Source organism: Calidris pugnax, unplaced genomic scaffold, assembly GCF_001431845.1.
Source record: "Calidris pugnax isolate Ruff unplaced genomic scaffold, ASM143184v1 scaffold177, whole genome shotgun sequence".
In the NCBI taxonomy this organism is placed as follows: Eukaryota; Metazoa; Chordata; class Aves; order Charadriiformes; family Scolopacidae; genus Calidris; species Calidris pugnax.
Window position 1 is genome coordinate 2,104,701 of NW_015090909.1, and position 14,123 is coordinate 2,118,823.

The following is a 14,123-nucleotide window of genomic DNA, read 5'->3' on the forward strand; positions in this document are numbered from 1 at the left end:
TCCCATCTGGCTCCAGTCCCACCACTGGGGGGGCACAGAGGGAACGGGTGCCTCTCGGGGGGTGCTGGAGGCCTTCCAACAGCAGGGGTCTGCAGAGACACTAATAAATGCCCAGGAGGACAAATCACATTTGGGATTTTCCCAGGTGGTTTTATTTCTTTAACAAGAGTGGTTGACGGATGGTTTCTCTCCATCCTCTTTCAAAGAAATGGGAAGATAGGGTTCAGTGGCAAAGCAGAAGAGAAATTTAGGATTGATAAGGCCAGAGCTTACCTCCGTGCGAAGGCTCCTGTGGTTACCCAGCTGCTCTCTCACCCTTCCCTCTGGCGGAGCAGGTGCTCCCCTGTGGTCACCTCTGCTGCTGGGGGTGGGAACAGCTTCCAAATTGTCCAAGTAGCTGAATTTCCTGTAGTCCTGGGGGGGTTCTTGCTGTGCTACCGGAGCGCAGTTCTGGACAGTTGGCTACAAGTTAAAATCTAAAACAGATGCATAGAAACCTCTTGGAAAATTCACACTGTTTTTGTTAGCTTGTTTGAAAGTAACAGGGGAGCCCAGGTAGCTCATATATAACACCTCCCTTTGTATACGAAGCGGGAGCCCCATGCAGGGATCCAGGACCAGCCTGTGTCAGCCCGTACTCCTGGACAATCCCCATTAGAAATACCTACCCAGTCTCTCTTCACAATGCTGTCTTCTTTCAACAGTCCTGGAATCCAAAGCAGAAGTCTACTGTATCTAGAAACATGGAGAAAAAGCTCATTCTAATATGTATGCTCTGATCAATTTCCTGTGATGGTCTTATTAACATCGCTTTTGAAGTGGCTGAGTAATATTTAAGAAGTAACTTGTTGTGTTTGAATAAAACCGGAATGAGGCATGATGTTATGGATATCCTTTTATTTTAAAGGAATGTTTTTTTTTCCATTTTCAACTACAAAACAGATTCCGTACATTCTGCCATAAATAAAAATGAACAATAAGGCAGGACACTACATGAACAAACTGAGAACAACTGTTTTCCAGAAAACGTGAATTAAAAATGCTTCACAAGTATAAGCCATCCAGTTTTTAAAATAAAACTGTTGAAACCCCACAAGATTCCAAGTGGTAGATGTGAACACCCTTGAAGAACAAAATGCAGGTTTGACATTTTGCGCTGTTGGTTTTGCAAACCGAGTTAGTTTTGTTCAGAGCACGTTCTAAGGTTGTTCTGGCTGTTTCCGCGTCGAGAACCATATGGGAGAAGAGGCACCACAGTAACAAAACCATTTTCAAGATTTTTTTCTGTTTGCAGCTGTCCCTTTTAAATGTTTGCCGTGTCAGAGAGTGACGGACTCAATGCAAGTCTTTGTGTGGCCCAGGAGAACCCCAGACTTGTTTCACCGGATTCTCTTCTGCTGCCGCGCTCTGTAAATGTCGTGTACGGGGGGGACGACAGAGCCTTTCTCCTCATCATCATCAGAATCTTCGTGTGGTCTCTTAACAGCCTTATTGAGCACGGCGTTGTTCTCCACAGGTCCGTTGCCTTCCACAGCTATTTCGGGTAGGCCTCCGGTAATTATTCGTACAGCTTCATCAACAGCTGCACAAAGAGAGAAAGATTCATTTAATTTGGCAAACTAAACTCCCCAGTTAGAAAATAAGCCTGCAGACAGGGGCACCAAGACAATACATACGGTGTGAGGATTTCTGGAAAGCGAGACATTTTCCCACCCTGTTCTACAAATGTTAAGAAGGAAATCTCGACTGTCTAAAACGCTGAGCTCTGGCAAACACTAATTATAAGGTAAATGCTGCTGCTTCAGCTGGAGACCTCCCTTTACACAAGTACTGAGGACATTTGCAAGCTTAATAAAACAGGAGAGCGTATTGGGGAAACAGCAGAGGCAGTTCATGATTCATCCCAAAGTATGCACAGCCAGTCACTTTCTGCTTACCAACACAGAAAGCTGAAAAAATACTACGTGTAATTTAAATAGATGTTTTATTTTCACTCTACAGGAAATTAAATCCTAACTTTCTCTCTAATAATTTGCTCCTTAAACTAACAGAGGGGGTGAAAAGCAGCATATTATCCTCTGCTGTAGCCTCAAGGATGGATCTGTCCTCTTTTTATAGAACTCTACCTTCTCAGAAAACACTGTTCTTGAATTGTTCTTATGCACTACAACAATGTGCATTGGGTTACACCTCCCAATGAACCTACCACACTGCACATTTGTCATTTCATGTTACAGTTACAGTGCTGCTGGAAGATTGCCGTGCTGCTCTTAGAGGATATTCTGGAAATCTCCATTTCTTTCTTTTAATGGTTACCACCAAAATGTTATTAAAGTAGCAGCTGGTGATTTGCAGCTTTTTGATCTCCCCACAGTTAAATGTACAAACATCTCTGTGTAGGCTCCAACCTACAAACACAGCCAGTTCAACAGTACTCTCTTAAACAATAATTACACATCTGTAAATGAGCTCTGGGTTTTAGACAGTGATATCCATATGTAAAACAAAGTCATATGCAGCGCTATCACAGACTCCAGAGCGAACAAATAACTTACTGTCTGGCAGTTTGCATCTTCTAAATATCTCCATGAGCTCATCCACTTGAACAAAGGGACCCTGATATGTTAAAAAAAGGAAAAAAAAAAGCTTAGAAGATTATTTTCAATAGAGCGATACACACTGCGCTTCTGTCAAAACAGAATCTCTTCTATAACTTTTTGAAGGTTTCAGCATTCATTAAAACAAACCTGAAAACAAACAGGAGGTGGCAGGAGCTTCATGAGAACTACAGCTGCTGGTGGAACAGGAAATACCCCACCCGGGACGGGATGTAAACCTGGAGCTGTGGGAAGAAAAACACTGTGAAGGCAGTGCAAGACAGCTAGACTCCAACTGCTGGGGCAGCATTACTATTCCATGCATGTAATTACTGCCCTGTCACTTTTGCCTCTAATTATACATTGTTTAGTCAGTGATCTGAAGTCTATAAGCAGTGTGTGGAACAGCTTATTACCATTTACCAGACCCCGAACTGCTTGTACTTATTTCCATATGACCTTAGTAAGTAAAACATAGATGCCTTTAGCGATCCAATTAAATAACAGCCTAAAATCTAAGTACATGTTTAGGTGACTGAGGAGCAGGGGAGTCCCTGTGATCAGCTTTGCTAAACACAAACAGCTTAACAACTTGCCGTTGGGTGAAAGGGAACCACGTCCCGGTGTCGGTCTGACTTACGTGCTAAGTGTCTGGGCTGGAATGGGATCATCTGCTGAGTGTCCGGTTTGGGATATTCGGGTTTTCTGTCCACTTCGTCTTTGAGAACAGGCACGATGGAAGGTGCAACCACGGGGTCAGGAATGATGGCTGCCAGCTTGGCACGGGACACGTCCTGCCAAAGCCAGAGAGAGAGCACTCAGCCTGGCAGCATCGCCCAGCTTCTCTGAATTACAGAACAAAACATCTCTAGACCAGTCGCTTATTCTCACTTTGTCATCGTTACAATTTCAGATGTCCTCTTAGAAGACCATCTGGGCAAAGCTTGCCTGTTTTCATCAAACATTTTAGTCCTACGGTGTCCCAGCTGGCAGTGGAAACACTTGGTTTTGTTATCGAATGGGACCGCATTTGTCATTTTTGAGTGGCCCCTTTTTTTTTAGGTTGAAAATATTTAGGTGAACAGGTGCAGACCATTAGGCCTTCACAACTATCGTTTCTCCCTCATTTCATCCCCTCCTGCTTTAGCTGGAGGAGAAAGCAAGCATAAGGATTTCTCCCTCATTTCATTCCCTCGGCCGCTTTAGCTGGAGGAGAAAGCAAGCATAAGGCAGTCAGCGGGCACAAAAAGCCTCCCTTCAAATGGGATTATATTTTGGCACGTTGCAAGCGGCAGGAAATCAGCCCAAGGGCTGACTCATCTCGGGCACACGCCACCTCCCCTGCTTTTATCACGACATACTCTCCTGTAGGCACACCTGGAACTTAGAGTTAACTTTGTCCCAACTGCATTAAAACTATTCAGTGGCTCAGTGGGACTCTTATTTCCACCCATCAGGTTATTTTACAGCTGTGTGAAGACCCAACGACTCAGCTGCTTTGCTAACTTTGATGACTTCTTTATTTTTCAAAAATTACTTTTCTCTGTAAGAAATGACTGGCAGCCGAGGCACTATTTTTGAGACATGAACCAACAGTTCATGCATGTGGGAAAAAGCAGTTCCTCCAGCAGAGCTGCTTCTGCTTCCCTGGCAGCATATTTTACATCATGCTTAAAAAAAAAAATAAAATCAACATTTTCATAGAACCATAGAATGGTTTGGGTTCTATTTTACATCATGCTTAAAAATAATAATAAAATCAACATTTTCATAGAATCATAGAATGGGACCTCAAAGATCATTGAGTTCCACCCCCCCTGCCCTGGGCAGGGACACCTCCCACCAGAGCAGGTTGCTCAAGGCCCCATCCAGCCTGGCCTTGAACACCTCCAGGGATGGGGCAGCCACAACTTCCCTGGATTTTATTCTGTTCTAATGGTTTTCCAAATCGTTACAGCCTTCCACACGACTAAAACAGTTGTTGAAATACACATGGTCAGAAATGAGATAAGAGACCACCAGATAGGGGTGTCTGGCCCAGACTTTGACTCCTGAATGGCAGCAGCAAGGTGCTTGAACCGTAATTAACAACTGAAAAAAGGCAGGGAACTATCTCGTCTCCATAGATAGTTCTCCCGAGCCCTTTGCAGCAGTCCCTGGGACCATGGGATGCTGGGTTTAAGATGGCTCTCTGGCTGGAGCAGAAGGGCAGCCAGCCACGTGTCACACAGATGACCCAACCCACCACCCACCCCAAGAGCTGTGGGTTGTGAAGCAGCTCAGGTTCAAGTCTGCAGCACAGGCCCGTAGCGGGGGGTGACGGCGTTAACACAGGGGCCTTCCCGGGGGCTGAGGAATTGCTTAAGTTTGCTAGGATTGGAAACAATAACAGTAAAATTAAGCGTTCTTATCCACTCACCTTATAACCAAGAGCCTTCAGTTCGCTGGCAGAGCAAGGGTACAAGTCCATGAACTTATACCTGTCCACCAGCAGAGCTGTCTCTTTACCCTCATATTCTTCCTTGAAGGCCGTAAACCTCCGTTTTTCAACTTTCAGGATACTAGCTAGATCACCAATGTTACTTTCAAAAGCTAAAAACCGAGCCCAGATTTCCCTGTAAAAGAAGAGACAAACAGACAGTTGCTGAAGGAGGAAGAATTACTGATCACGCCCCAACCAAAAAACACCCCAGAGGAGAGGCTCAAAGGAGGTATCTGGGAACACAGATTGCTGTTGTTTATTTTAGATGCATCTATAAGGTGCATTGCCTTCCCAGGGCCTGACATATTTCTGTAAAAGCTTTCGATCTAGTGGATTGTAAAGGACTTTGTTATGAAAGGGAAAGGATTACTGCAGTAAATGACTTCAGCATTTGAGGTGAGCTTTTACCATCAATGTAAGACGCACAAATAGACTCTTCCCACTACACAGAATTTCACTCTGACCCTAACATGTGAAGGACTTGTCAACACAGATTATGATTTAGCCCATCTGCCCAGACTAGCATATTCTAGCAAGCAAAGCAATACCCTGTATTGCAACAGGCAGCACTTCAGAATTTTATATAGCTACATATATATATATAGTTAATGCTTATTTCTCTGTGGAAAATCTCATATATAACTTAAGTAACATCTGACCATATTTCTGGACTTGATTCAGAATGATTTCATTTTAGCTTTGGAGTTCACCTTTGAAGAAGTGACCATATTTCTGGACTTGATTCAACTTCCATTTTAGCTTTGGAGTTCACCTTTGAAGAAGGTTCAGCTTTTAAATTCCTGGGGTTTCTCACTTTTAAAATGGACATAGAAACATCTCTCACGAAAGATGAGAGCTGAAGTGCAGAATGAACGTGCACAGCAGCACCATGTTCCATTTCTGAGGTTGGATGCCTTTGGCTACCAGAATAATAATGGTGAATGCTTGGACCACAAAGGCTTTGGTAAGCATTTTTTCAGAGAAATAAACTTAAAAGGTAGTAATGAAAACGTGGCAGTGAGTGGTTAATCCAAGTCCTTTCTGGTTCTTTCACTATTTTGCACTCTGTCCTCGACAATCCCGCATCAATGAGGTTTCAAATTCAACAAATTAATGAATTTCACCGCAAGTGGGACAGGGACAGCATGACAAGGGGAAGGAACATCTGTACCTATTTTTGTCCTGCTGTTTATTTTTCTAATTTCTTTGGGATGTTTGTAGTCACAAGGGGTTATGTATCTTTTGTGGTGTAGTGAAACTGCTTTTGCAGACGTACCCAGATTTCTCAGGTGGAAGGCTCCCTGAAGTTAAAACACGTTCAAACAAAACTCTTGTGTTATTGTCCTCTTTAAAAATAGAAAGAAAAAAGAAAAATCACACTGAGTAAAATATATTAAAGACAATTTAAAAACCATTTCCAGCCAAAGAAATGTGTACACTGAATTAAATATAAGGTTGACATTCTGACATCTGGATTTGAATTTCAGTAAAGTAGAAGAAAAAATCTGAACACCTGCATAAAACTTTACCAATGTTAAATTCTACTGTGAATTTGTTATTTGAAAGTTTGTTTTTGTTGATAGCAACAAACTGATCCTAATACGGGTCCTTTTATAGCAGCGCAGCTATTGCCTGGCAATCTCTACAGGATCTCTGTTTTTTTCATTTTCTTTAATTATCACAACAGCGTAACTCGGTAATTTTAATTTTTGCCTTTCAATCCATTACTTCCCTTTTACATTAGGGCAATATTAATACACTTGTATATTCCTCAGTAGTCCTCCCAAAATTATCAGACCTGGTTCCCAGTGAGCTGTCAGCCTTTGCACATTGCCAGCTGGGGGACAGGAGTGGTGGGTGGGTTAGAACTGCCAGCCTCTGCCCTGTCTCCCACACTGTGTTTTACACTATCTTATATTTACCAAAGTTTAGTGATCAATTCTCTTGTTTTTCAGCAGAGTCTGCTAAAACAGAGCAATACACTGGCAAGTTTTGTGATTATTTTTTCTGACGGCAATCTATGGAGAGGCATTTCAATTACTCATATTAACCTCAAACCATTTCTTGCAAAATTAAATGTACTTTGACTTGAAAAAAATCTCTCTGTTTACAGCTCACAGGAGAGGAAAAAAAAAAAAGCTCTGAATCTGTTCAAACTTTCAGAGTCTGCAAGAAAGGTACTGTAGTCTGACAGGAGAGACTCCCGTGCCTGGTGCCTGCAGAGCACACTGGGAGGTTCAGAAGATGCAGCAGCACAGTGACCTGCAGCCACCGCTCACCCCCGCGGCGTGGGGGCTGGCTCACAAAATTAGGCTGGCAATTGGTAATAAAATCCAGACCGTGTTACACCTCAGTGGTGTTATGCTACAAACACTGAGCTCAACTACTGAACACGTGAAGAAATGCCTGAAGAAATCTGAAAATCTAGTGAGCACCTGGCAGACAGGACCGCGCAGGAGAAGAACCTGGGCTGAACTGCTCCTCTCCCTCTTCTCTAACTCCCCGTGAAACACGGAGCAGGAGAGTTCCACACAAAGCTCTCTGTCAGCCCCTGCTCCCCACAGCAGCTCAGGCTTCTTTGAACATACTAACTCCTGCATCAGGGGAATCCCACACAGAGACATTCCACCACCACCTCCTGCCCGGGCTCCCCTCAGACAGAGCAATGTGCCTTGCCCCTGCCCTGCTCCTCACACTGCAAACCAGCTCCCCAGCGACTTCTGAGCAGGGACAATACTCACAATATTGCTTTTGTACCTTGCCCGTCTTATCTATCTTTGGGGAGAGAGTTTAAATTAATTCTAGTGGAGACCAACTAACCCATCCCTCCCCTCCTGCTGATTTCAACCTCCCATTGATTGTTTTCCCCAGGATTCAGGTTTCTCCGTGCTCTCCCCGCTGTTCCGAGCAGAGGCTGTAAAGCTGCTCTAATGCAAGGGAGTGGCAATTTGGAAAGTTCACTCTCCTCTTGCTCGTTTTCCCCAGGATTCAGCTTTCTCCGTGCTCTCCCCGCTGTTCCGAGCAGAGGCTGTAAAGCTGCTCTAACACAAGTGAGTGGCAATTTGGAAAGTTCACTCTCCTCTATTCAGTAGAATCAAGATCTAATGTCAATGCACTTTTGGAACTTCAGAAAGGGCAAAACAGCAGGGTTGTTTTGTTTTTTTTTTTCCAAATTAATTGCTGAGTTTTATGAAGAGGTTTCATTGCTCTCCAAGAATTAAACCTAAAATACAAAAAACTTGGCCTGACCCTAACCTCCCAGAGAAGGCAGATTAAGGCTCCGTTAGACCTCTCGAAGCGTAAAGCTTACCATTAAGGTGAGAAAGGTAGTCGATGTATGCCAGGACATATTCTGGAATGTCCCCATATTTTTTCAGCCCTAGCTCAAAAATCTTGAAGGCCACAGATTTATCCTGCAAACAAAAAAGAAGTGAGTTTCAGTGAGCTACTCCCCCTCCTGACACTCCTATCAGATAGAGCATCTCTGATTACCTTACTGCAGTAATAATACAAAAAACTTGGCCTGACCCTAACCTCCCAGAGAAGGCAGATTAAGGCTCCGTTAGACCTCTCGAAGCGTAAAGCTTACCATTAAGGTGAGAAAGGTAGTCGATGTATGCCAGGACATATTCTGGAATGTCCCCATATTTTTTCAGCCCTAGCTCAAAAATCTTGAAGGCCACAGATTTATCCTGCAAACAAAAAAGAAGTGATTAGTTTCAGTGAGCTACCCACCCTCCTGACACTCCTATCAGACAGAGCATCTCTGATTACCTTACTGCAGTAATACTCCATTAAAGCTGCTGTAACGTAGACGTGATGGCGGGTCCGGGCATCTTCTCTTGCTTTCTTAAATATCATTCTTCCAGATTTGATGCCTTCTGCTCGCCTTGCAAATTTCATATATTGGATATAAACCTAAGGTGCATATTAATAGGCAGTATTAATTAATTAATTTATAGTATCAGCACTAACAAAGAATACTAAGCTATAATACAGTTTTTTTATTATATCTGAAATAATCTTTACTGACAAAATACAGCTAATAAGTCATAACAGGGTATAATGCAGTTTTTTTTATTATATCTGAAATAATCTTCACTGACAAAATACAGCTAATAAGTCATAACAGAAACAAGACTCTGTTGTGCTTTATGTTGTTTTGCTAGAAATACTGAGGCAGGGCTTTTTATATAAATTAAAAAAAAATGGAATATAGCTAAGACTGATCCCCTGAAATGCCAATAGTTAACATACAGATTTTTGAAGGCAGGGGAAGTAAGTAGATGAATGTAATTTACGTAAGCTGGTGCTTTCAGAGAACTAGAGGCTTACTGTAAAAATGGTAACTTCCCAATACAGTTAAGACATCCACAAGGCTAAAGAACAATCAAAGGGCCTGATGAAGCATTTTACTGTACACTACACAAACCAAGATACAAATCATCCTGTCTGCAAATACTTATACCTGATCAAGGAAATAATCAATGTGCTGTTTAATTCAGTGGCCAATTTGTGACCTGCCTTTCTTTGGGATTTAACTTTCCTCCACTCTGAATTAGATCACAATTAACAGCCTTCCTCAAGTAAGGGGAGCTGGTATGTGGCTTCACAGAAACTGTGTATTTGGGAAGCATTAGAATCTGTGTTTAATGAATAGAGCACGTCAGTAAATGGATACCTTTCCTCTGTTGTTTAATTTTAGACCTCAGACCTTCTTTTTCCTTCTGATGCTTTGTTGTGTCTATTTTTAAATATCTTTTTGAGAGCAGGCTACTTCTTACACCATTTGTTCAGTACCAACACAGCTGGCACTACGGACAATGTTGTTCACTATATAACTTAAGCAGAGGTTCTGCACTATTCTTTGATACTTACATGATGCATTACAAATTTATTTGCAAACTACATGTACACAGGATGGTGTACTTCTCTGTGGGGAGAACAATGGGCAAAAGCAACGTGCTTTTAATCAGTTAAGGGGAGGCAAAATGAAATTTTAGTTGAGCCAACAAAACATACACCAATTCTTACGAGATGCATCATGAAATCTAGTATATTATAACTTCACCTTCACCACTTAAGAGATTTTCCCAAAGAGACAGAGGAGAAAAGTACATGTGACTTGGTGTATCTAAGTGGATTAAAGGCTATAATTACCAACCTTGCTGAAATTTTAATCTAATTCTGTCATCTCAGTCCTCCACCTGCTCAATCACCCTTGTGACCCAATGAACTCCTGTCAGCACCTCCCCATTCTCTGGGTGTACTCGGGTGCCTACCCACGCACACGTGGAAAAACTCAGTGCCAAGGATCCTCTTACCAGAGTGGGATCAATGTCCTCAATAGCCAGGAGTCGGTTGTAGATGTTGTGTACCTTCTCGTACTTCATTCGGCTCTAAGTAAATAAAAAGGAAGCACAGGCTGCTTGGTAATGCTACTACAGATCACCTCTGAGAATGCAGAAATCAGTCTGAAGAAAAAACCTAACATTTTTGTTTCCTTTTTCCCCCAGTTGGACACTATATATCCCTTTGATCGGATGAATTTTTTGTCTTGTGCAGTCATTTCTTTACTTCCCACATTAATTTCTCAGTAGTGCTTACGTACATGCTTGTCAAGAGTCTCTGAAGCCTTTTTCTAATTTAGCAATACTGCAGCAGAGCTGCCATTGTAGGTGTTTGGGGTAGGGCCACTGTTTCCTCTACCTCTGTCTAGAAATAATGTGCAGACAGTTGGGAAAACCAGCTATAAGATAGATACATATATAGATAGATACAAGAAGCTGCACTGAAAGCCAAGGAAGCCCTTTTCTTTTAAGGGCAAAGGGTGGTTTTTTTTTTGCTGTCGTCCTCAGGATCTTCCTGCAAAGACTCTTCCATATTATGATAAATTGGCAAAATATATCCTGCAGCGGACTGCCCAGCCCCTGTCTGACCAGTGGGAAATGGCCTTTACTCCTGATGGTCCAGGTGCCAAACCAACTCCTTAGGGAGGCTGTGCAACATGGTGGTAGCCTGGGTACACAGATTTCTCAAGAAAGCTGCAGTGTAGGGTGCTTCCCATCCTCCCTCACAGCCACGCACATACAAACACTAAACCCCCAAGAGGTAGACAGGAAACATATTCTTTATCCCCATATTAAAAGGAAACAAGCCGATGCCCTGGTAAATGTAAACTTATCAGCCTTTCAGATTCACAGTTATTTGAAAAATATAGTCAATATGCAAGTGGAAAGACAGTAGATTTAAAAAAAAAATTTAAATCATATTATGGGTTTTTTCTCTCCATTTTGTCAGCTCAGTCTCAGGAACACTGAATGATGTTAAGGCCAGAAGAATGGGTAAATTAATTCTACACAATTCTGTGTATTCAGTATGGTTCAAATAAATGACGTTATTGATGGGAGATGTCTTTGGGTTTTAATGTCAGTACATCACTGGTTTTGCTCACCTCTTCATAATCTGCATATGCAAAATAAAGAAGCATATTCTTCTTTAATAAAGTGCTGATCGCTCTTTCATAAATATTAGCAGCCTCATCACTGAAAAGCTTAGCATTGTTCATGTCCTGTTATAAAATAAGTATGATAACATAATTGTTCAGCATCTGTGACAATGAAGGCCAATCTATGGAATATCTTGTGTGTGTGAAAAGTCCCAGTGAACTTCCATGCTTTGCTCCAGTAAAGAGATAATTGCCTCCCCAGTACTTAAGGAATCACAAGATTAGGCCAAAAAAAACCCACCCCAGACCTAAAACTGCCCAACACCAAAATAATATGCAATTATTTTTATTTTTTAAAACAGTCCCAATTTAAAAATTCTGAACATGACACAACTTATGGCGTTAATTATTTTTCACACCCCACCCCCCAGTTTTTAAGTATTTGAGGAAAAATTAACAGTACACCACGTCAACGCAATGAAATAGGCAATCCTGCTTCAGCAGGGGAGTTGGACTAGATGATCTCTATGGTCCCTTCCAACTCTAGAAATTCAGTGAAATTCAGTGAAAACTGACAGCAACGTGCTTACCCCTTTTTCAGCTAGCAGTTTACTAGATTGCTCGAGGTACTGTGCAGCTTCATACCAGATATCTGGGTGATGGCCCAGAACCAGAAGGCATTGCTCATAGGCAAACATAACTGGGGGAAAAATGCAAGAAACACTCCTTGTATATTACAGTACCATCTCACACAACGGAAGTATGAAATACAAAACCCAGCAAATATATTGGGCAGTGTTAACACCAATTGACTTTGAATACAACGATCACAACAGCAGTTCTTTTACATTGCCAGGAAGTTTATGAATCATAACCAGCAGCTAAAACCTGCCCCATCCACAGAGGAAGAAGCAGAACTCATCGGAGAACATAAGCCATAAAATCAGGCTGTGATCCACCATTTCCTGAGCTCCAGTGAAAGTTCAGTGGCACATGACTGTAGCACTGTCTCCCAAAATCCATGTATTACTTTCAGCTTGGCTTGAGCAAAAACTAAAGAGGAGTTTAAATAAAATGCCCACGCAGTTCAAGAAACTTGATTAACTTCTGCTACAGCATGGTCCTTGAACACCAAATCACATCATTACTTATGCTGGTGGTCATTAGCAGAGCTAAGAAATATAATTCTACACGTCCTAGCACAGTGTCTAATTACCTCTTTTTGTTATAAGAGTTTGATCTTCTGTACGCAGAGGATTGCTCTTTTCCCACTGGATGTATTTCTTCCACATGTCTACCTGCTGAGCCTCTTGGGGGGTATTTTGGGGGGGGACAGAGGGAGCGTTGCGATCCAGACCTTTCATCACCGTCTCATATTCCTGAAAGAGAAGCGGTGTTTTGAACAGCAGATGTAAACACCTTAAACACTTATTTTAGGTTATGCTTTATAAAACTGACACAAGTATTTTAGCCTACCGACCTTATTAGTCTAACACACACTTTTATTTGAAAATAAGAACTAAGTTTAACACTAGCTTGTAGAATTAAACAGAACAATGAAAAGTCAACAGAAGGGTGTACCTTTGCCACACGTCGTGCATTCATGTAATCTCTACTCCTGTCTTCAATCATCTTCTTAGCTAAGTGAATATTGATGCCCTGGAGAAGGGTGAAAAAAAAAAAACTGGGAATGGGCAATTTCACTGTGGAAATACTGAATCACATTTTAAACAGGAAGAGCCTCAAAGGGGATGCAAAAGTGAGCAAGAACAAAGTTATTTTAAAATACTGATCTCAAAAGGTACCGTGTTTCTCCAAATAAAGGGATGGGCAAGAACTTATTTAACAGAGAATAAACTGACTTCCAAAAATCAACTGACCTGAAGCACCTCACTATATTTTAATCTCTTACAGCTTTCCAAAATACAATGAACTTTACATAAACCTGCTGGGGGAGAAAGTGGAAAGAATGCACTTGTGATTTATACTTTTCCTTATAAATCCTGGCCAGTGCCTAGTCAGCCCCAGCTCCCTGCCTTGCTGCTGTTCACCCGGTGAAGACTGAGACAGCACCTGAGCAGTCTTCTTGGAAAAGTAACAACAGAGATCGATGTCAAAGCTCTGCCTTCTCCTCTGTTCCTGAAGTACCTGACAGCTTTTAAAGGAGGATATTTTCAACACACACCCAGCCATATACATCAGCTGAGAGAGACTTGAGCCCTGTCACCGCAGACAGTGACTCCCCTCCAGGACCACACACTGTGCTGCTGAGCAAGAGCAGCAGGGAGTTTGGGGCAGCCGGGCCTCCAGGTACAACCCACACCTCACCATCAGCAACACAGGCCTGGTCAGGGGGTCCCAGGCACAAACAAAATCTCAGAGAATCACTCTTATGGTAGGATAAGCAACCACCCTTTTGTTTGTGCCTGTGTCAGGGTGGATTTTGCTGGTGTGGCTTGTGAGGGCTTTGAGGAAGGCGAGCAAAGCTTTCAGTCTATTCCAGACTGGCACCCGGGCTGGGGATCAACTAATCACTGAAGATCACAGAATGGTCTGGGTTGGAAGGGACCTTAAAGATCACCTAGTTCCAACCCCT

General features: G+C 42.3%; 1 protein-coding gene across 3 annotated transcripts in view; it reads right to left on the reverse strand.

The window, feature by feature from the left end:
* Positions 1-880: 880 nt before the first annotated feature.
* The window catches only part of CSTF3 (cleavage stimulation factor, 3' pre-RNA, subunit 3), a 49,337-nt gene continuing 36,094 nt past the window's right edge, over positions 881-14,123 (reverse strand). For 2 of the 3 annotated variants that reach the window (XM_014949258.1, XM_014949259.1), the window contains 13 exons: positions 13,109-13,186; positions 12,744-12,906; positions 12,118-12,227; positions 11,534-11,650; positions 10,404-10,478; positions 8,854-8,997; positions 8,669-8,771; positions 6,356-6,425; positions 5,017-5,212; positions 3,238-3,391; positions 2,748-2,842; positions 2,556-2,616; positions 881-1,582 (listed from right to left, as the gene is read on the reverse strand). In XM_014949258.1, the coding sequence (XP_014804744.1) occupies positions 1,380-1,582; positions 2,556-2,616; positions 2,748-2,842; positions 3,238-3,391; positions 5,017-5,212; positions 6,356-6,425; positions 8,669-8,771; positions 8,854-8,997; positions 10,404-10,478; positions 11,534-11,650; positions 12,118-12,227; positions 12,744-12,906; positions 13,109-13,186 (1,569 nt within the window). In that variant the 3' untranslated portion in view covers positions 881-1,379. The remainder of the gene's footprint in view (positions 1,583-2,555; positions 2,617-2,747; positions 2,843-3,237; positions 3,392-5,016; positions 5,213-6,355; positions 6,426-8,668; positions 8,772-8,853; positions 8,998-10,403; positions 10,479-11,533; positions 11,651-12,117; positions 12,228-12,743; positions 12,907-13,108; positions 13,187-14,123) is intronic. The other variant, XM_014949261.1, reaches the window with a different exon arrangement.